At 37.2% G+C, this 23621-nt stretch overlaps 1 protein-coding gene across 1 annotated transcript in view; it reads left to right on the top strand.

Annotated features, from left to right (window-relative positions):
- The window catches only part of RAB27B (RAB27B, member RAS oncogene family), a 62054-nt gene extending 47758 nt beyond the window's left edge, over positions 1-14296 (top strand). Inside the window, exons 2-6 of the mRNA XM_050767896.1 lie at positions 1760-1931; positions 3562-3647; positions 8508-8611; positions 12280-12403; positions 13542-14296. Of these exons, the coding sequence (XP_050623853.1) occupies positions 1779-1931; positions 3562-3647; positions 8508-8611; positions 12280-12403; positions 13542-13731 (657 nt within the window). The 5' untranslated portion in view covers positions 1760-1778 and the 3' untranslated portion in view covers positions 13732-14296. The remainder of the gene's footprint in view (positions 1-1759; positions 1932-3561; positions 3648-8507; positions 8612-12279; positions 12404-13541) is intronic.
- The last annotated feature ends 9325 nt before the right edge of the window (positions 14297-23621 follow it).

Below are 23621 nucleotides of genomic sequence, written 5' to 3'. Positions count from 1 at the left end.
TACCCAAAGACATAAAAGTTTTCAGTTTTGATAGGTGACTAAAGTAACAATATAAAAACAAAAAAATTGTTTTAATTTTTTGAACATGTACATGTACCAATTTTTTTTACACATAAAAATTTATTAGAATTATCTAGTAATTTTAGATATGTCCTGTATTAGTCCATTTTCATACTGCTGTAAAGAACTGCCCAAGACTAGGTAATATATAAAGGAAAGAGGTTTAATTGACTAACAGTTCAGTGTGGCTGGGAGAGTCCTCAGGAAACTTACAATCATGGCGGAAGGTGAGGAGAAAGCTAGGCATCTTCTTCACAAGGCAGCAGGAGAGAGAGAGATAGCGAAAGTGGGAAGAGCCCCTTATAAAGCCGTCAGATCTTGTGAGAACTCACTCACTATCATGAGAACAGCATGGGGAACCACCCCCATGATTCAATTACCTCCACCTGGCCTCTCCCTTGACATGTGGGGATTATGGGGATTACAATTCAGGATGACATTTGGGTAGGGACACAAACTCTAACCATATCATGTCCATAGAATAGGCTGTTGTTGAAATTTAATTTTAATTATCCCAGAATGCTTAAAGAATACAGTGTTTTCTGGATCTTCGGGAGTGGGGAAGTTTTCCTCCCTCTCACATAATACTGAGATAAACCTTTGCATTCTAGAAAAATCTGCATAGGCCTTCCTTCACATGAGATATGACCCATTTCTATTAATATAGCCCATGATTCAGGAAGTTGTACTGAGCAGTAAATTATTTTGCTCTACTCAAGAGTGGAGAATTCACCAAGTAGGCAATTGTGTCAGTCAAATACATGTCCTGGTATTCTCGGTGTTACCAGTACAGGATTAAAGCTTGTCATGTCAGTTGTTAAATGTTTTAAATTAAAAAGGAATAATTTGTATACAGATTATATAGAAGGCTCATCCTGCATGGATAGATGCAAAACATATCCCTCTGCTTTTTTCTTCCATTATCTGTCTATAAGTGATGTCTCTCTATAGGATATCTGCATAATCTTGAACTGGGTTTTCTGTTCCCTGTGACTCTCTCCTCTTCCTAATACCATCCTCCTAATCCCAAATGCACTGGTTTTAAAACACAAGTCTATGACTTTTTACTTTAAGTTCTACTATTGCTGTGTGATATGGTTTGGCTGTGTCCCTACCCAAATGTCATCTTGAATTGTAGTTACCATAATCTCCATGTTTCATGGGAGGGACCCAGTGGGAGGTAATTTAATTCTGGGGGCAGTTACCCTTATGCTGCTCATGTTATTTTCATGATAGTGAGATCTCACAAGATCTGATGGTTTTATAAGGGGCTTCCCTCTTTGCTCAGCTCTCATTCTCTCTCCTGCTACCCTGTGAAGAGACTCCTTCTGCCATGATTGTAAGTTTCTTGAGGCCTCGCCAGCCATGTTGAACTGTGAGTCAAACCTCTTTCCTTTATAAACTACCCAGTCTCAGGCAGTTCGTTACAGCAGCATGAGAACAGACTAATACACTGTGGCAACTGATATTTTGCATATTTTTCCATACGAGGTGATATGATGTAAAAATATTTGTACTGAGTAAAATACTAGATGTGCCTTCACCCCTAAAGCTGCTTTGATCAAGTTAATTTTGAATATGGCAGAATAGAAGTATTCGACTTTTTAACCCTGAAAATTAAATTTATGTTGTATTTTGATATAAAGCAAATGAAAATCAACTTTAATCAAAACATACTTGTTTTCCCTCTCCTATACAGACCGACCAAGACCATCACTATGACCGATGGAGACTATGATTATCTGATCAAACTCCTGGCCCTCGGAGATTCAGGGGTGGGGAAGACAACATTTCTTTACAGATACACAGACAATAAATTCAATCCCAAATTCATCACTACAGTAGGAATAGACTTTCGGGAAAAACGTGTGGTGAGTTTTTAATCGTACTGCTAACCTTGTCACTCATCCCCCTATATAAAATAAGAATGAAGAAGCTATGTTTATTGCACTGGAGTCTCTTTTGGCACATGAGATTCATAACCTATAATTTTAATTTATTTTAGAATATTATTTGCTGCTTTTCAAATATAAATAACATTTTCCTAGAAAAGTATTAAATGGCACTCTCTTGTCTCCCAAAGTATACAAGGCAATCCAAATCAATATTTTACTGATTTGTGTAGTGTGTTTTCTACAAATTCTTAAGAAATCTTTCAAAACTTGAATTATTAGAATCTAAAAACATTAACTCTGACCTGAGTTAAAGTCCTCAATAAGAGCAAGTGATCATTTCCCCACTCTTAAGAAAGAAGTTAAAAGTATGATTGGCAAATATCTGGAACATGAGCTTTTTCTAAGTTCTTGCTGCATTTTTATTTATGTGTAGACTCAGCCATCAATCACTGGCTTCTTATGAACAGAATGTGAGACACCAATCATGCTATTTTCCAAGATAAGAGAGTTTAAGTGAGAATCACAACCACTTCCTTCTCCTATGCTAGACACTATTGACAGGAATAAGGATATTGTGACATGTGAGATGTGTAGCATAGGCACAGAAGCTCAGCCAGATTTACTGCCACCCTGGGTATCCTTGATTGCCAAGATGGCTGTGGCTTCCAGCTGATGTCACAAATCCACTCATTCCTTGAGAATTGGGAAAGAAAACAAAAGAAATGGTAATTGGAAGCCATTGCCTGGGAAGTTGAATCGTGGTTTCTTATATTGTGCTGGACCTGATCTGAAAGTCAATACATGGTTGTGTAGGCTTAGCAAACTCCCTGACAACCCATTCAGGGTTTTTCTGCCTTCTCTCCTTTCCAGTGTCTGGGTATATGTCCTTGCAGAAATTTTCCTTTAAAACATATTCACTAAACTATACTTAAGGAAACTGAGTAAATATTAAGTATTTTAGGCTTTGCTTAAACAATAAAAAGGCCAGAATTTTTTTAAAAAATTAAACTTACCTAAAAAGAGCCTTTGACTAAATGACTAGTGAAGAAAGGCTTGAAATGTCCTGTGTCAACTTACTGAGAAATCCTGTGCATATTTCATGGCTAAGTCATTTTGAAAGTCCATTTTACAGCAAAAGATATTCGGGTATTTGTAAAGCACTTTACTGTTTTTAAAAAAATGCTTTAACATCTGTGATTTCACTGAAGTTTGCAGTTTGAAGTAACTCTGTAAAGCAGGAAGGGGTTATGGATCTCAATTTTAGAGATAAGAAAATAAGACTCAAAGAGGTTAAATGAAGAGTTTGTGTTTGAACCTAGAACTTGGGTCCTAAATCTGATGTTTGCTGCCTCATGAGGAAATGACAGAAGGTGTCTAATTTAAGTTTGCAATATGCCTAAACTGTGTTGAAAATCATACTTGCACTTGACATTTAAAAGTGAGAGTACATGTGATAATTCTGGAAAAAAAATATAGAGCAAATATTTATTCTGCACTATGAACTTTGATTATAGTAATTGAGAAAAAACATGCTGAGTGAACCCAGAGAATTTGAGTATTGACAAAATCCAAAGCAACCTCAACTAATGAACATTGTGTCTTTCAGGTTTATAATGCACAAGGACCAAATGGATCTTCAGGGAAAGCATTTAAAGTGCATCTTCAGCTTTGGGACACTGCGGGACAAGAGCGGTAATAGTAAATTGCTTTATTTGTAGCTTAGAAAAACTTACTTTAAAATGAATGCTGTATGTGAATTTGAAAAAGAAATAATATGCACCTCTTCTCCTGGTTTCAAAATAGACATTTGTATCCAGAAATAAAAATAAATGATTTGTAATTAATTAATCACAGTAGCCATGTGCAGTTGGTACGAATTTCAAAAATCAGACTTTCAAAAATCTCTCTGAAGATTCTTGCTCTGCACTGTCTTTGCACTTTTTAGAAGAAAAAAAGGTTCTCTGGAATTTAGTTGAATGAAGATGGGAAATTAACGCCATTATAAGTGCTACTTGAAGAGGGAGTTGAAAAAAGGGTGTTAAGATCTTCCTTGTCTCTTTCTGTTATTTCAACACAGCCTCTTTGTCCCATGCTGTGCGACTGGCTTTGTCCTTTCAGACTTTGATCATAAACAATTGCCCTCCAGCTAGAATATTTTACTCTTTTCCCACTTTTTCTGATCCTCTCCTTGTACCAGGCCCAGCTCATATTTCCTCCCCTCTATGAAGCCTGTCTGAACATCCCAGCTGAAACAAACTCACTTTTCCTCTGAACTACTGCAGACACCAGTTCTTTCACCCTTAAGGTCTAAAATAATTATATGCCACCTTGTCATAAAGTGAACATTCTATTTCTGTCTTTAACTGTTGTTCCTGATTCACTTGGAGCCTTCTCACCCCAATGAAATTGTCATCTTTACAGGTGTGGAGATCTTGTCTGGCTTTTCACATTGTCTCTGGTACAGTGTCCAAGCTAATACTCGGTAGTGTTAATTCCTTAGAGCTGGAGGTACTATTCTATTGTCAGATGGAAAAAAAAAAAAAAAAAAAATCCAAGATTTCAAAGTGCAAAAGACCCCAAGCTAATGAATCTTTTCAATATTAGATTAAATTAAAAGTGGCAAAAAATTGGCAGAGAGGATATTTAGAAGGCACATACCTCCAAATCCTGCATCGTATGTCTTAGAATGCTTCTGCTTGTAAACACTTCCGTCTTTGAAATGCATCCAAAGCGTTCTCGCTTTCAGTGAGTGTAAACGCCAGGAGAGGTGCTGGGCCCTCTCTGTTAGCTTTTTTGACTGTGAATTCCATTTACACACACCCTTCAACACTGCTGGTTCCTCTGAAGCCATTCCTCACAAGAATCTCTGTTCATATGTCAGTTTTGTTGTCACAAAGATGTATGTTTTATAGAGCACTTTAATTCATTTTTGAAGTAATATGAGAAAATGTGGTTCCCATATGTCCTCGCACATGATATGTCAGCCTTGCATGATGGCAGCTTTCTCTGTCTGTCCCCTGAAGGCAGCTGCTCTAGGGGGGAAATGGGGAATACTCAGGGCAGCCTTTGGAACACTTAGGTTATTCATCCCCTGAGAATTTTGCATTCTGTGTATATATAAGGTGTAGCTAAGCAAGATAAACAAAGCCTCACACCTCAGCCCCGTGCCTAAGGACATCTGGCTGTGCAATCCATGAAAGATAATGGGTATTGATAGAAGTCACATCATGGGAAGGAAGAGAAAACGCATGGCCCTTATGGAAACTTAAAGGATACAGGGCACAGACTTCATTCCCAGTGAGGGGGAAGAGTGATAATGTGGCATTGGGGTCTGTTTCTTCTGTGATCCTAGTGTTCTGGAGCAAAAGGGGGTCATCACTCAACGTGCTGGAAGCCAATACTATGACACTGAATTTTGAGAAAAGGAAAGGTTTTATTGCAAATCGACTTGCAGGGAGACAGGAGGGTCAAGCTCAAATCTGTCTTTTTGTTCTGGCTTTTTGAAGAGTATTTTTATTAGAAAAGGTTGGGGAAGGAATGGGTTCTGAGATTAACAGGTGATTCGTGGAAGGAAAGGGGAGGGCTGGAAAGTCCTTGGACATGGGCACTTATCTGTGCATTCTATCTCAGGGGTCACGTGTGGAAATTCAAGGGGAGTTAGTATGAAACATGTGGTAGAAATTCAGGCTGTGACATTAGCAAGCTCGTTCTGTACAGATTCCAGTCGGCCATATCAGTTCTAGTCGATTTCAGCCAGTTCACTTATCTCATAAGCAGAGGGAGTGTCAGTGTTTCAGCAAGTTACTTCCTTCTTTATCTGCCATCCTGCAAACTCAATTCCTTTCATCATTGGTTTCTTTAACTCTCTGGAACATGGTTTCACTGGTTCCTCCACCCTGCTGACTCAATAGACAGAATGAGATGGGTGGGGGAGGCTGGAAAGGAATTACTAGTCTCCTCATGGGGGAAATGGGGGATATCAAAGATACTGGACAGAATAGAGCAGGATGTCTGTTACTCCTCTGAAATAAGCATGTCCTATCCATGCTGCTGTGGAGGAGAAATTGTTTGCCCCAATCAGATCACTATGGCAAGCACGTTTTTCAGTAACTTTGTCATATGCTCTGGGCAATGAGAGGAAATAACACAAAGTCTTGTCCTCAAATGAGACACACACACTTAAGGAGAGAACAAAGAGCAGTTTTCCTGGCATGACACAATTATGGTCAAGTAGGAGACAATTTTGTGGGTACAGCTAGTCTCCAAAGAGGGATAACTATTCAATCAATGCACTATAATCTCTGTGGGATTCCAAGGAATGGTAGAAACAAATCCACAAGAAAAAATTGAATAAATTTTTTTGGTATTTCTGCTCTACATTTTTAGATCATGATGATGCCCTACAAACAAATCCTACTTTGGAAATAAATAGCAGTGAAAATATCTCTTCTCCCATCTTTTCATATGAAAAGTATCATTCTCTGTTGCAGTCATTTACATATTCACTAATTGCATATATTTTACTGTTTCTTTCTTTCTCTTGCACTGTTTAACTTCACAAATATTTAGTGAGCAAATACCATGTTCTGAGCCATGAAAATACGATGGATAGCAAGTTAGAAACACAGCTCCCTTACCGATGGAGCTTACAGTCTAGGATGAACAAGCAATTGCAATGGAGCCTTAGGAAAGTAACAGGAAAACAAAGACATAGGCAGGCCCACCAGGGGGAGCGCATAGCCCACATGCAGTGTTGGGAAGGCCCCTTGGGAAAGTGATATTTCCTCTGATACCATTATCTATGTACTCATGCACAATGTATGAGTGAGTACAATCCAGGCTCAACAAAGTGGTAGGAAGAAAAGGAAGCACTAAGACAAGGTAACCCACAGAAAGACCAGCATATGTGAAAGCCCAGGGGAGCAGAGTGAAATTTCTAAGAACTAAAAGGTCAGCATGTCTGTGGGTAGTCAAAGGGATGAAGCTGGATAGATGAACAAAGATCACTTCCTGCAGAGCCTTGCCAGCTTTGTAAGGAGTTTGTGCATTAGCTTACAAGCGATGTCTAATCATTAAAAATGTCATTAGTAGAGCATTGATATAATCTACGGGAAGAAATGGAATGGTGATAGGAGTAGGGTCCCAAACAAAACTGGACACAGGAAGCCTAATGAGAAAGCTGTTGAAGTTGTCCAGGTGAGAGAGAATGGGTTTGAATGTAGAGCAGTGGTAGAGTAGATGGACAGAAATGAGCAGGTCAAAAGATATGTGTTAACTGTAGACATCAGGTGACAACCAGACATCGTGGCAACCAGAAGGATGGTGATGTATAAATGGAAAAAGAAATTAGGAAGGGTGGCCAGTTTGGTTTTGGATGTATGAAGTTGGAGGTGCCTGAGTTTCCTCCAGGTGGAAATATCCAACAAGTAATTAGGCATCTAATGTGAAAGGCAGGAAACCTCTAGATCTCTAATTTTGGGCTTCTCAACATACAGGCTACAAGTGAGCCAGGGAAGGGGATAAGATTTTCCAGTCAATGTATGTAGAGTAAGAGGGGTCAACAGTAGACCTCGGAGGAAATCAACACAAAGGATCTACAAATTAGCTAAAATAGGAGACCAAAAATTAGAAGAACATTTAGGATAGGAAGCATATCTCTAGTTCAAAGTTGTGTGCCTTTCTAAAATCCCATTGCCAAATTCAAAACCTTCTCTGGTCCCTGTATGTGGTCTTTGGTTTTACCCATTGCTCATATTGAAGTGAATCTCAGCACATCTTTAACTTCACTAAAGATGGTTGATGGTGACTGGGGTCGGGAGTGGGGGCATGGAAAGCTGACCAGGCAGGGAAAAACTGCATTGCACACGAAAGAGCAAATTCTCCAAAATCCTGATTAGAAATGAGAGTTCTTTCCTCCTTTCACCAATGACTATGTCTCTTTTCTGTCCTGACATCCACTCCGTCCCTCAATCATCTTCCTTTTCCTCGTGAATCCTAGATGCCAACCTGAAGCTCAGTTTTATCCCCAAACAGTGCTTTTTAAAAAGAGTTTTGTCATCAATATTTTTCCTTACAAAAGAATTCCAGTTCCTGTAGCTAACAAGTTGCAGCTTCCTTCATATCATCACAGGCATTCATTTTCAGGCTACTGTGTGCCAAGCTTTCTTCTGGGCACAGAAAAGAAAGATGGAAAGTATAAGTTAAAGTCCCCACTCTAAAGTGCTTTACGTTTTAATTGTGGACCACAAAATGCCCACGAGCCGAAAAGATTCCAAGAAGCTGTGTAAGCAAATCCGTGATTGAATGTTACAAACTGTGTGTATAAAGTGCTGTGAGATCAGAAAGGCAGGAAGTGGTCTTAGAAAAAAATGTACAACCAAATCTTCTCCCTTCGTTCTTCAGCAGTCTCTCTGCCCACATTCCCATTCCCCTAGGATATTCCATAAGGGCTAGCCACGGAGAATTCATGCCTGAAAGGGAAGCTGTTGTTCGTGTTGTTGTCAAAGTTATGTGGACTAACTTTCAGAACTACCCACTGTGTTTCCTCGGCAGGTTCCGGAGTCTCACCACTGCATTTTTCAGAGACGCCATGGGCTTCTTATTAATGTTTGACCTCACCAGTCAACAGAGCTTCTTAAACGTCAGAAACTGGATGAGTAAGTGGGACTGAGTAATGTGCATTGGCCGCTTTGGGACCCAACTGCCCTAGGTGCTTGTTGGTCTTACAAGATGAAACCAGATTGGGTACCACAGATGAACTTTCAAAGTCATGAGTTTAGTGTTGCCTGTGTCACTGCGTCACCTTCAAAGTGGTAGCCTTTATGTGGACCACCCTAGGTAGCTTGGAATTGTATTTTCCTTTGATATTTTTAGAGGAAGTGTATGTTGCTTTATCACCACTTGTATTTAAGATCTTTATTATTGTCATTGAAAGGCCATTAATTCCACTTCTCCAGTAAATCTTGAAGGACTTCTTAAACCTAAGTGAGCTACTACATTTGACCTGGAGAGATCACAGGGAAAATTGGCAGTATTTTCTGAGGGGACACTGGCACTTAAGGTGTGTTAAACACTAGTGGGTTAATTAGGCATGAAACCAGAGCAGACCAGTCGCATAATGATAAGGCGAGGCACAGCACGTGTGTTGGTCAGTCAGCTGCTTGGGAATTTTATTTTTTAAAAATGGTTCAAATGTGAGGAAACCGTGTAAAGACAAATCTCCAGCCTCCGTGGAAACTTCGATATAATACAAATTGAAATGTTGCCTAATAAATTACTAAAGTCATATTGACATACATCAACACAGGAGAGAAGTATTGGAATTTTCCTTTATGTTTTACTTGATGTAGTAATAAAGGGCATATTTCATTTGCATTTTTTATTACAAATAAGAATTTTGATCCTAGCAGGATATACAAGTAGCAGGACAGCTGAGTCGTCCTATGGGGCTGCTCTTATTTCCAGATTTGTCTGGGCCATCTGTAGCTAGAGTTGTATTTTTTAAAAACTAGATCATGTTTTTCTCCTGCTCAAAGTCCTTCTGTAACTTTCCATCTTACCCGGAATAAAATCCAGAGTCCTTCACTTACCTGCAAGGTCACTGTGATGATGTCTGGGCTTCCTCCCTAGTTCCCTCTTACTCGGGCCAAGCTCACCAGACTTCAGCCAAACTGGGTCCCATGCTATTCCTAATATGAAAAGCCTGCCATTCTCTTTATCTTGTTTCCTCTTCTCCCATTTATAGCCCTGTGCTAGTTTCTTCATTCACTTCAAGTTCTGGCCAAACCTGATTTATTTCTTGACTGACCACCCCATCTAAAATGGTACTCATCACTCTGTATCGCCTCAACACACTTTATAGCTCATGGCCATCACCTGATAATGTGTTATGTATTTTTTGGTTTACTTTTTGTGTTAGTTCATTCTTGCCTTGCTGTAAAGAAATTCCTGAGACTGGGTAATTTATAAAGAAAAGAGGTTGAACTGGCTCACAGTTCTGCAGGCTGTATGGGAGGCATGTTGCTGGCATCTACTTGGCTTCTGGGGAGGCCTCAGGAAACTTACAATCATGATGGAAGCTGAAGGGGAAGCAGTCACATCTGACATGGCAGGAGCACCAAGTGAGCAAAAGGGGATGTGCCACACACTTCTAAATAACCAGACCTCATGAGAACTCACTATCATGAGAACAGCACCAGGGGATGGTGCTAGACCATTTATGAGAAATCCTCCCCAACGATCCAGTTGCCTCCCACTAGGCCCCACCTCGAACAATGGGGATTACATTTCAACGTGAGACATGGCTCCAAACCATACCATTTCTACACTCCAAGTTTTACCCAAACTTTATTTGTCTCTTGACTGACCACCCCATCAGAAATAGTACTCATCACTCTATATCCCCTCAACACGTTTTAGAGTTCATTCAGTCCCAGCCATCACCTGACATGATGTGATGTATTTTTGGCTTACTTGTGTTTTTGACGCTTTCTACTACTAGAATGTAAGCTCTTATGAAAGTGTAGACTTTTCCATTTTATTTCAATGCAATATGCCACACCTGGGTGTGTGCCTGGCACAGAGTAGATGCTCAAAATAGATACATTTCTTATCACTACATATTATGCAAAATTGATAATATATTTTGTATATAATTCACTATTCTATATAATAATTATATAGAACCACTCTCAGTGTGGGTTCAATAACCTTGTAACCAATGGGGAAACAAATTCTGACTTTCATAATTGCCTCTCCAAACGAATGTTTATCTTAGGATCTGTCCTTTATTTCCATTTAATACTGTATTTCGTTACCCAAATTTTGGTGGTAGCATTAGATTCTGAGGAGACAAGGAGATAATAAGCTTATTAAATTCTTTCAGAGAATGGTTTGTTTATCCTTTTTCAAGGCAGATGAGAGTCTCCCTTGTTTTTAAACATCTCCAGAAGGATATTGCTGGGATTTAAGATAATTAATTGTCATGCCTAATAACACTTTAATTTTAACACCCAAGTGATTGGTGTTACAGAGTAAGCCTTTCTTTGTCTTCTTCCTTTGGTCTCGGCAAGGTAGCACACAGCTTGCCTTATGATAGACATTAGAGCAGCCTCTGTAACCTCGAAAACACAGCTTGACAGGTTTCTTATATTTTTTTCCTTTTTTTTCTTACTATTCACTTCCTTCCCTGACCTGCCCTTCCCTCCCCTCCCCACCCTTCCCTCCCTTTCTCCCTCCATTCCTTCCCTGTATGTGGTCTCTGGTTTTGCCCATTGCTCATATTGAAGTGAATCTCAGCACATCTTTAACTTCACTAAAGTTCCTTCCCTCCCTCCCTCCCTCCCTCCCTCCCCTCTTTCCTCCCTCCCTCCTCCCTCCTCCTCCTTCCTTCCTCCCTCCCTCCCTCCCTCCCTCCCTCCCTCCCTTCCTTCCTTCCTTCCTTCCTTCCTTCCTTCCTTCCTTCCTTCTTTTCTCTCTCTCTCTCTCCTCACCCCTCCCCCCAACACATAATGTTTTTGGAGAAAAGAGAAAAACAAGTTACTTGTCTTAAAATTGTTTCTACATGAATTTGTAGTGATTAAAAAATGTTCCACACTATAAATCATCACTTCAAAGATTAGGGAAAGGAAAGGTAGCAACTTCCTAAAGGAAAAAGCAAATTTATCCACTTAAAAATCATGTTCTATTTACCTCCACCTATATTTCAGGAACAAATGGTGTGAAGTGGTTATGGCCATTTCAGAGAGCATCTCCCAGATGTATTCCATATTTACTGAATACTTACTATGTGCTAGCAACTTGATATATATTATTAGAAGAAATCCCCTTAACCAAGAATAGCACACGGATTGAAAAGATCTTCCAGAGGAATATATGTGATGTTTTAATGAATTACTTAATAATAAAAGCACCTAACATTTACTAAATGTTTGGTATTGACACAGGTGCTTCATATATATTATTGGAAGAAATCTCCTTAAGCAAGAACAGCACATGGATTAAAAAGATCTTCTAAAGGAACACATGTGATGTTTTAATGAATTACTTAATAATAAAAGCACCTAACATTTACTAAATGTTGGGTATTAATACAGGTGTTTCATATATATTATTAATCCCCTTCATAATCTGCAATTTGTAGGATCTTATCTCCATTTAATAGATAAGCACATTGTGACTGGGAAGAGGAAGTAACTTGGCTAATATAACTAGTGAGCAACCACACTGGAGATGAACAATTAGATCAGGAATCTGGAATATGAGCAGTCATTTCACATCACTTATTTATCAATAACTTGCTGGTTCCATCTGCTTTCTTTGCAAGGCCAACTGCAAGCAAATGCTTATTGTGAAAATCCAGATATAGTATTAATTGGCAACAAAGCAGACCTACCAGACCAGAGGGAAGTCAATGAACGGCAAGCTCGGGAACTGGCTGACAAATATGGGTAAGTCAGTTACACTGAGATGGCATGTGACTTCGCACACTGCTTTTCAACAAATGGAGCAGAGACATTAGATTGATATTAGAAGAAATCCCCTTAACCAAGAACAGCACCTGGATTAAAACAATCATTCAGCAAGATATGTGTGATGTATTAATGAATTACTTAATAATAAGAGCACCTAACACTTACTGTATACCTATAATGTGCTACCAACAGTTCCTAGACATTAACTCATTTTGACCCATCATAGCTAGAGTTATCCCATTTTATATATAAGAATTGAGTCACAGAGAGATTAAGTAACTGATGGAAGGCCACCCCATGCAGTGAGTTAATGCAGAGGCAGAGCTTAAACTCAATCCAGGCAGTCTGAGATTGAAGCTCATGCTCTTAAACACTGTATTCTTCTGCCTCTCAATCAATAGATGTAAAACTCTAAGGAATAATCCCTGACATGGGCATGAAAATGTGGTCTTTATCCCAGCTGAGCTTGAATGGCAGCTTAAAAAAAAAAAAAAAAAAAAAAAAAAAAAAAAAAAAAAAAACCAGAAACAGCACCCCATGTAATTGTAAATTGACTTCCGCAGCAGAATCTGTCATTATTTTTTAAATTTAAAGTAGCTTTATCATATCTGCCATTTTTTATGGAAGAATTCTCTCTGAAAGCTGTACAATTTATATGTCTTCTTGAAACTTTTAAATCCAAATAAACATTGACTGTATTCACATGAATATCCTTATTCAATGCATACCTATTTTTAAAGCAGATTTCTAGATAATTGAGTGGAAGGGAAGCAGTATTTTAATAGTAATGTTGGTCAGTAGTTTTATTGATCAGGGGGTATTTTTCCCCTCCTAATTTTTTAAGCAGTGATAATGCCTTGGCTTCAACTTCCTGACTACTTCTTGTGTCAATTTCCTTGCCCGTAAAACTGGTTATTATCATAATAAAGAGCAGCTCACCAATTTTTACTCACTGAGGAAAAAACAAGGATGCTTTCCAACTTAGCCAGCAAAACCATAATTATTTCACAATCTCTCAGCCAGCCGTTTTTGCATGTGTGATTCACTTGTACATCTTGCTGTATCTGTTCTGATTTCTTCCTTTCAAAAATATTTGTCATCCTTTCTATGCTAGCATACCATATTTTGAAACAAGTGCAGCAACTGGACAGAATGTGGAGAAAGCTGTAGAAACCCTTTTGGACTTAATCATGAAGCGAATGGAACAGTGTGTGGAGAAGACACAAATCCCCGATACTGTCAATGGTGGAAATTCTGGAAAGTTGGATGGGGAAAAGCCACCAGAGAAGAAATGTGTCTGCTAGACTCTAAATAGGAACTGAACATCAAGAACCCCACCAAAATATTACTTTTATAAACAATGACAAACCACACAATTGTCGTTGAGTAAACCATGCACAATGGCATGTCTTTCTTTTTCTGCCAGAAAATCTATTTTAAGAAACCAGAATAGTCAACAGTGTTCAAAAGAATTGACTAGTTATCCCCGAGACCCTTTCAAACAAGATCAAAGATTTCCCACATGTGATCTCATCATCATGGATACTCAATTTGTTTTTCTTATAGAGAAAATGAGTATATAAGACAACATACAAGAAGAAATATCAGTGAGTTTTAAATCAGAACAAGTTACCTGTCACATTGGAGAAAAGGGTGGGCTACTGAAGGGCGAACACAGAAACAAGAATTTCTAAAAGGTTGGGTTTACTTCTTATATTGAATCAGATGTATACTTTTAGATTTGCATTGGGGAAAACGTATTAACTAAAAATGGATACACAATGAAGAATTCTATTTGGCTAATTAAGAATGACATACTATGTACACCCAATAAGCTGTACTAGAATGAATAGATTACTGATAAGGTTACAAATAGGTAAATGTCACACTTCAGCTAAAATGCAGGAGATAGTGTCATAATGCCATCTTTATATTCTTAATATATAGCACATTGACAAGAACAGGACTGTAAATGACAAAGTACAAGACAAATACCCTGGGAAAAAAATGAAAGTACGAGAAATTGGCAATTGTACAGCTGAAATTCAATGTATCTGTTAGAGATGTCTGGAAGGGTTACTTAGCCAAATTTTACTCAAGCCAATTAGAAGCTGACATTATCAGCTGGTATTCAGAGAACTCCAGAGGTTTCCAATTCAAACAAAATTTTAGAAATCGGTTTGGTGTTCAGCTTCACATTTCGTTTTTTCTTAGCACATGTTGATAAAATAGTCACAAGGAGAAATTAACAGTTACGGTTTATTAAATCTCTTTTAAAATGCAGTCAAGGAAAACTTTTTTTTAGATAAATATTTTATGGTGATATGAAACAAAAAGTGACAATTATTGCAGGTTTCCTTTTAGTTTACAAAAGCACTGGAAACTCTAAATCATATTTCTTCCCTCCAAATCCCACCCATTCCTGACTTTGAATCAGCTGCAGAATTGCAGGTGTGTTACTTTGTTGATCAGTAACTTTGGAACAATTATGGATCAATTCTGTGGTCACTCTGAATTTTCATGTCATTAATCACATAAAAATTGATAATACCTCATTCTATATTACAATAGATTTTATTTTGCCAAAGGCAAAACACCTATAGTTGAGCTGTATTTGGGGGGTTGGGTGAGGAAGGACCTATATCTTATATCACCAAAAAACTGGCCAGTATTTTTTTAAAATGTAAAGCTTCTTTTTCTTTCTAAAAAATAATAACAAAATCATTTTTCATTGGCCTATTCTGTCCTTGTGTCTAAACTAACATTACATTAATTTTTGATCTTAGTTTCTGATAAACACAAGCCATTCCTATCAAAATATTATTTATTTCAGTCAATTTTACCAATAAGAAAGACAATATGTTTTCATTTTTTAAATTATGAGCATACAATTTTTTGACAGGCTGTTTCCTTGTCCTATAATTTTTTCCCCATCAAACCTACTTTTTTCATACTCTGTGCATATTTTTTGTGAAGTTATACACATTGAAGACCCTAAAAATCCCATTCCATCATTCAGCTTCCCTCTACCAACTTCTATCTGGTATTGATTCAGTTTCAAAAACACAGACAGATACAAGGAAATGTCTCTTTATAATGTTCTTAGGATGGACTAGACCCATAAATGTGCCATGAATCAAATTATTAATAATTTGAAAGCTTTCATGCTGTTAGTCTCCAATGAAATTCTCAGCATTAATTGGGCAGCTCCTCTGATTTCTGCAGCATCGCAACAGGTTCTAAGATGGATCGTGGCTGGGTATTCCCTCCCATGTTGTTTCCTCTGGGATGCTCTTCATTATCTCAGTGCCTGTGCCATGAAGATAGAAAACTGTAAGCTAACATTTAAGATGTTTCTTCTGGGAGGAAAGTGAGCAGGAACAAGTTATATTGCCACTGCTGTGGCAAATTTTGGTGAACTTTTGTGGTCATTATATCAATTTTTTCTTTGGATTCAAATTGTAATGTCCCCTGCATTTCCTTAATCAGGAATGTGAAGCCTTTATAAAACTCTAAAAGTATTCTGTTTTGATATATCTTTTTGTTTCTATTCATTTTCAGTTATATGATTGATTTACTTATGCCAAGATTCTGTCACTGTCAGTTATTTAATGAGTGTTTTTTCAGGGTCTGTTTTAAGATCATTATTTGATAGCTGTAGTATGAAGCAGAGGCTGATGATACCTATAATTACAGGGGTATTCCTGTAAAAGTAAAAATTATTGGGTAATAATTTCAAAAGGAATGAGAAGTGACAAAATTGATTTAAAATATTGTTCTACTTATAAATAAATGCTTGATCTAAAAAAAAATTTATCCATAAAGTTTGACACCTGACCCCAGATTCTATGTAATCATTATTAGAAATTCTTTCTCTCATTATTTCAGGATTAATAGTTCTGTATAATTCATTTTACAATTTCAAATTGATCTGGTGCCATAAACTATACAGACTACTTTAAAGATTTCCAAATCCCCTAACTTACCCCACAACAGCATGTATTTTTAGCTAAGATATGTCTTGTTACTAAGTATCTCCCAATGCTTTAGTAAAACATACTGTATTTAGGAGAAATGTTGAAAATGTACATGAAGCTCCTTTCTGATATAGAAACCATTTCCGGAGTATTTATACTGGTTTGATGTTTACATTGCTGTAACTCAGTGCCTCAGATACCTCTGTGACCAAATTTGCCTCCAACCACATAGCTCATTTCCTATAACGTTATATCATAGGAAACCCTCACAGAGACACTAACACAGCTAAAGATCTTCTGATATTATCACCAAGGGATGCAATGACTTTATTGGAATCTGGAGAGTTTAACCACCTTCTGTTGGTCTCCTCACTTACTTCTTATGAAGTTGGCATTACCTGAGACTCTTAGCTGTGATTAGGTACAAGGTTACCTAACAGGGTAGCAAAAGAAAGATCTTTTGAAAAATTTATCAAAAATAATCCAGAGAACAAAATGTTTGTCTTGGTCTGATGATGATAAGAAATCAAGGATTCGCAGAGAAAATACTAAATGTCAAGAGTTGAGCATGTGGGTCTCTCCGTAAGAGTTTTAAAACTTTTGCGAGTTACCACTTTCCCAATTTACTATTATTTTCGTATTATCAGCTATTGCCCTGCAAAATATTCAAAACCAGCCATTTCTAAAGTAAACATTTTATGTTATTTTTAACCAGATAGGTGTCTTTGTCATCCTTCTACTATAAATTGTTCTTTGCCAACCTGTACAGGTAGATGAACCAGGCAAGAATTTTAATCAGCCCTTTCTTGTCCCCTTTGTAAGAAAGAGACACTTGACCATAGAGAAAGACAAGACTACATTAAAAATAATTTAATAGCCACAATATGATGTTCTTTAAGCTGTAAATTGAGTACACTGGGAATCAACAAATTTGATGAAGCTTGTCTATCTCTTCACCAGTGGAGTGAGTGCAGCAGTTAGAAAGAGAAGCAGTACTGTGCAACTGGTGCAGTGGTTAGTTAAGCATAGTATATAACCTTGTGTTCATGAAACAGATTGTTCATTGTTCTGCATCTCTCTTCATTTAAAAAAGGGCACATAATTCTTTCCTTATGGAATATTACACCAAGCATTTGAGGGGAAAATCCTCATTCGTAAAGGATTTTGGATTTATAATCTAAAACTCAACTATAAAGAAATAATATTCCAAGTCTCTGGTTTCCTAAGATACATAACAACTGTTTATAAAGACGATCTGAGAGCTGGTATTTTCCAAAGTGATAGAAAAGTTGTTTTTTCCTCTCTACTAACAAGCTTTAAGACATTAAAAGAAGTCTAGTGTATTTGAATATTTTAGAGAAAGCTTTATCATTTTTTAAGATGCCAAGATGCTGCCTATGTTTGCAAAAGTTGTCTAAGAATTCACCATAAGCTATATTTTCTTCTGGATCTTTAACCAAGGTGATGTCAGCTTATTTCTGGGGGAAGTGCTGAGCTCTTATACATGAAAATGGAGATAGGCTATTATTTGGGATGAGTGTCGTTTCAATGCTTTATAAATCCATGAAGCTGCTTGTCTCATAAAGTAAAACTGATACAAATTTTGATTGGATATATAGAGAATTTTATAAATTTGTTGCCTTAGAATTTCTGGGTGGAGACCCAACTACAATGACATTGTCATGCAAGAACTATAAAGATAATTAGAGTTCAAAGTTGTTTAAATTGTGCCCTTGAATACAGCAGAACCTGGAGAAGGTCATACTTCAAAGGTCGATTTTGAGAAGGTTGATTGTGAGTCCGAATAAAGAAAGACCTAGTAACAGATAGTTTTTTTTGTAACCAGATCCATAGCAAATATGTGTCCATTTTTTTCTACCAAGTAGAGGTTTATGCCCTTAGAACTAAACTAGTAAAAATATCCGAACAAAAAACATTTCGTTATTGGCATAAAAATATGGGACACTTAGAGATATTTTGTTTATTGCATATAAATCTAATTTACAGAAAAATTAGATTTATGATATTTTCATAAAGCACTTGATTAGTTTTTCAAGGAGTACCATCACAAAGACGTTTTCCTGCAGAGTTCTTTGTATCAACAGTCCATGGTTGAGATATTTTCTCATTTCCTATATAGAGAGAATATCACTAACACAAAAGCAAAAACATTAGTGCCAGAATAGTGGAACTATTTTGTCATCTTTTCAGAAAAACTAATATACAAATAAATCATCTTTTCACTGAGTGGGTTTCCTGGTTCTTTTCCAGTAGGCTGTGGAAGTAATGGCTAACATCCCTCAGCTGACTTTGTCTACAAGGATTATTAGCAAATTCTGTAGGAGCAAGCATGTCTGACCTTAACTTAATGGATCCCTTATTTAATCAGTGGCTTCTGTCTTTATGTCTGTTGGCATATTAAAATAATTTCTGTTCCTAGAAAAGTAATAACATATGCTTATCTTTATTCTTTTTCCAGGTGATTTTGTTTTCAAATGCTCTTTGCAAAAACACCTAGTGTTGTAGAAAGGAAAGTGGCCAGAAAGAACAACTTGGGAACCATGAATAGGTCATTAAATAGCTTAGTGATTTATCCTCATATAGGGCTTATAAACTCTGTATGTGTTTATATGTGCCTCACAGAGTTCATGTCAGGCTCAAACGAGATATGTATAAGAAAGTGGTTTGTAAATTATGTTCCATTTCATAAATACACACTATTCACAAACTAAAATCTAATAAAAAACCACAGTTATAATTTAAACTGCTTGATGTGAAAAGAGGTATCATAGCAAGGAAAACACACAAATTTTCGTACAGTAGAAGTATTAAAAACTAAAAATGGGCAGGCAACTTGAAGTCATTGTATTTGATTGAAAATGTTTAATACATCTCATTACTGACAAAATATGTATGTCATCTTGTATTTATTTCAAGGAAACCAATGAATTCTAGGTAGTATATTACAACTTGGTCAAAATCTTCCATGTACAAATAGGGCTTCTGTGTCCATAGCCTTGCAAGAGATACTGATTGTATCTGAAATTATTTTTTAAAAAATAAATTATCCTGCTTTAGTGTGTTAAAAGTAGACATTGTTCTAATATAACACTGAAGTGCTTCATTGTATCCCAACAGTTTACCTTCAAGTAATATTATCCTTATTTTCAGGCTAAGCACGTTTGATTATTTTGTCTGTCTCCTACACAGATCTGTTTTGTCTAGTGCTATAAATGTAACTTAAAACTATAAACATGGGGGCCGGGCGCGGTGGCTCAAGCCTGTAATCCCAGCACTTTGGGAGGCTGAGACGGGCGAATCACGAGGTCAGGAGATCCAGACCACATCCTGGCTAACATGGTGAAACCCCGTCTCTACTAAAAAATACAAAAAACTAGCTGGGTGTGGTGGCAGGTGCCTGTAATCCCAGCTACTCGGCAGGCTGAGGCAGGAGAATGGCGTGAACCCGGGAGGCGGAGCTTGCAGTGAGCTGAGATCCGGCCATTGCACTCCAGCCTGGGCAACAGAGCGAGACTCCGTCCCCCCCCCCAAAAAAAAAAAAAAAAAAAAAAAGCTATAAACATGGAGTTTTTATTCTATATGCCCCTTAATAGACTGTGGTTCCTGACGCACACTGTTAGGTCATTATTTTGTTGTACCAAAGTTCTAGTGGCTTCAGAAATCATAGCATCCAATGATTTTTGTGTTGTCTGGGTTTGAGTATTATGGTTGAGAATTGTATTCAGTGATTGTTTCTGCACACTTTTCAAATAAAAAATGCATTTTTATCAATTATTTTCTGTACTCAAAGCAACTTTATTGCTGTGCTGAAGTTGAGTATATGGTGAGTTGGAAACATTAAACCAATATTAGCATGGAACTTGTATCACATTAAAAATCGATTCCATTCAGAACTAGGAAATAAGTGATTTGGACTTAGCAAAGCGATTTTTACTTATCTCTTCAAATTTTTCATTAATTATTTAAAGACTGGGCTTTGCAAGTGAATTTTTAAAATGATTTTGAAGGAAACAGTTATTAAACTTAGCAGTTAACATGTTGAAGTGTTCCCTAGTACATAAGCACTTCCACGTAATATAACCTATTTCTTCTCCATAAGAAAATGCTGAGCGGGTGGTGGTATCTACCTTAGTGGCACACTGGTGAAAGATGGCGTTTGAGGCCAACTCCAGACCACAACTGTACAGCCTCCTTTACAATGTTCATTTGCAAAGGCTGACTTGTTCCCAGAGTAGATCTCCCTCCATATGTCACTTACATCGGCTTTGCCAAGATAATGATGAGTTCTTAATTTAAAGATAAACAGTTCTCCCACTGCAGGCAAATAAATCCTTGACACTATTCTCTCAACTTTATTCCCCAGTAGCAATAATGCTGTTTCTCACGGGCAGAATATTTTGCCCACTGGGTTCATCTTAAATAATTCAGGATAAGTAACTGGGAACTCATTTTTCTTAATGGTTTTATAGAATTTTTAAAAAGTCATAGCATGCCCCATATTAAGGAAAGATTAAAAAAAAAAGAGCTGCTGGACATTCACTGTAATGATAGAATTTCTGTTTTTAAAGCCATGTATAAGGTGTATTATTCACAGTCCTCCATGCCAAGGAGAATTTCATTTCTAGTATGGATTGCTACTTGTGGGGAAAGAATAGCCATAATATTATGAGCATGGCTGTTCTCTTAGAAACTCATTTAGATGACTTGCATTACAGCTTAGGAAGCCTATACACTAATTAAGATTTAACTAAAGCTATATTATAGGTACTCAATGTTTTGTGATGGTAATCTGACTTTTGCAATTATCATAGTTTTGGACCATTTCTCTGAGAAAGACAAAAGACTGTCCATTACCAAAAGGATAAAAATTAAAACCAGCAAGATTACAAGAGAGAACTTCATCTGTTCGATTGATACCTCTGAGAAAGTTACATCATGAGCTCGTTCACTCTCAAGAGAAAGTGAACCAGAAGGGGTGATTTGGAGCTGTGCTGTTTAGAAAGTTGAATTATGAGTACTCTGACTCTGAGCAACCTTGGGCCCTTTCTCCTCCCCTTACTTCCAGCAGTATTTCCTCTAGCCAAGAGGGGAGATCAAAGCAAGACCACTTAACTGAACCATCTAGGCGCAGTTTTTCTTTCAATGCATTTTGCAGAGAACATGGGCTTTCTCAGTATATTGGGGAAACTAGACCCAGGAGGGGATTGAGATACAGATTCCAAAACCTTGTTCGCTAATCACTGCTCAGCATTCAAAGAACTGGAAGGATAACTTACTAATCAAATAAAAGGAACGATTTACACAAAGGAAATACGACAAAATATATTGCATAGGTAAGGATTTACATGATACTGAGTCTTACTCTCCTATTTAAATTGCAAATCTATAGTTAACATTTGTTAAATTATCACCCAATTTAAAATTGCAACCACACTGTCATCCCTAAAACTCCCTATTCGTAGGCTCAGCTTTATTTTTCTTCAATTCTTCAGACACCTCTGACTATATTATCTGTCCCTCCTCACTGGAATGTATTCCCATGAAGGTAAAGACTTTTTCTTTCTTCCCTGCCTCTCCCTGTCTACCCCACCCCCAAACTGCCCACTACTGTAGCCCTGGCATCTAGAACAGTGCCTGGCAAATAGGATGTGATCAATAAATATTCGTTGAAAGAAAAATGAGTGAATCCTGCCAGAGAACCTGATTGGGTGGATTGTAGAATAACAGTGCTCATGTCTTTTACTACTTTATTGAAGCAAATATTATATACAATACATAGCACATATTTAAACTGTATAATGTAATGACTGTTGCCATGGAATGTTCCCATGAAAAACATCACCATTTGGAAGACACTAAACATTGCTATGGCCTCCAGTGTTTCCCCGTGCCCTTTTGTAGTCTCTTCCTCCTTCTACTCCTGTCCCCGGGACCTTTGAAAAATGTGGGGGTTGCAAGCACAGACCATTCCCTAACCAGGAAGACAAAAACTGGCATATAACTTCTGATTCCCCCAAAACTTAACTACTAATAGTCTGCTATTGACCAGAAGCCTCACTGATAACATAAACATTCGATTAACACATATTTGGTATATGTATTATATACTGTATTCTTACAATAAAGTAAGCTAGAGAAAAGAAAATGTTATTAAGACAATCCTAAGGAAGAGAAGATACACTTACTATTCATTACGTGAAAGCGAATCATCATAAAGGTCTTCACCTTTGTCTTCACACTGAACAGACTGAGGAAGAGGAGGAAGAGGAGGGTTGGTCTTGTTGTCTCAGGGGTGGCAGAGGCAGAAGAACCTTCGCATATAAGTGGACCCTTGCAGTTCAATGCCGTGTTGTTCAAGGTCAACTCTACTAATTTGTTCTCTGTCATTATGATATTGTATAGCATATCTTCTTTTTCTCTCTGGTTTCTTTCACGTAACATAAGGATTTGAGATTTATCTATTGTATATATTTGTTTGTGATTTGGTCCTTGTATATTGTTGAGTTATATTCTAATATATAAGTGTACCACATTTTGTTTATCTATTTATCTGTTAATGGACATTTGTTTTTAGTTTGAGGCTCTCACAAATAAAGTGCTACAAAAATTCACATACAATTCTTTCCGTGGAAAGAATCTTTTGTTTCCCTTGGGCAAAATAATGAGGAATTGAGTCACTAGCTCAAATGGCAAGTTCATATTTAAATTTTTAAGAAACGGCCTGTTTTCCAGGTGGTTGTACTATTTTTGCATTTCCACTTGTACTAAATGAAAAGTCCAGTTTTTCCACATCCTCAGTAAGGGTAAGTCCTTTTAATTTTAGTTGTTCTAATGGGTTAGAGTGTTAGACACCACTAATGCGGTAACTCTTAGTGGTTTTAGTTTGCATTTGGCTGTATTTATACAGCTAATGTATTAAGCATTTTTCAGGTGTGTATTTGTCATTTGTATATCTTGTTTTGTAAAGCAATGGTTCAATCATTTTTGCCCATTTTTATTGTATTATTATATTTATGTTTTAAGAGTCTTTATGTATTCAGGATTCAAACCCTATATATGTTGTATTTTCTCTAATTCTATGGCTTACTTTTTGTTTCTCTAGTGGTATCTTTCAAAAAGCAAAAGAGATGAATTTTAATAAAATTCAATTATAATTTAGTTTTCTTTCATGGCTCATGTTCTTTGTGTGCTATTTT

The sequence above is a fragment of the Macaca thibetana genome, chromosome 18 (assembly GCF_024542745.1).
Source record: "Macaca thibetana thibetana isolate TM-01 chromosome 18, ASM2454274v1, whole genome shotgun sequence".
Taxonomy (NCBI): Eukaryota; Metazoa; Chordata; class Mammalia; order Primates; family Cercopithecidae; genus Macaca; species Macaca thibetana.
Note: the sequence above shows the minus strand (reverse complement) of the source record. Positions and strands in the feature narration are given on the sequence as shown.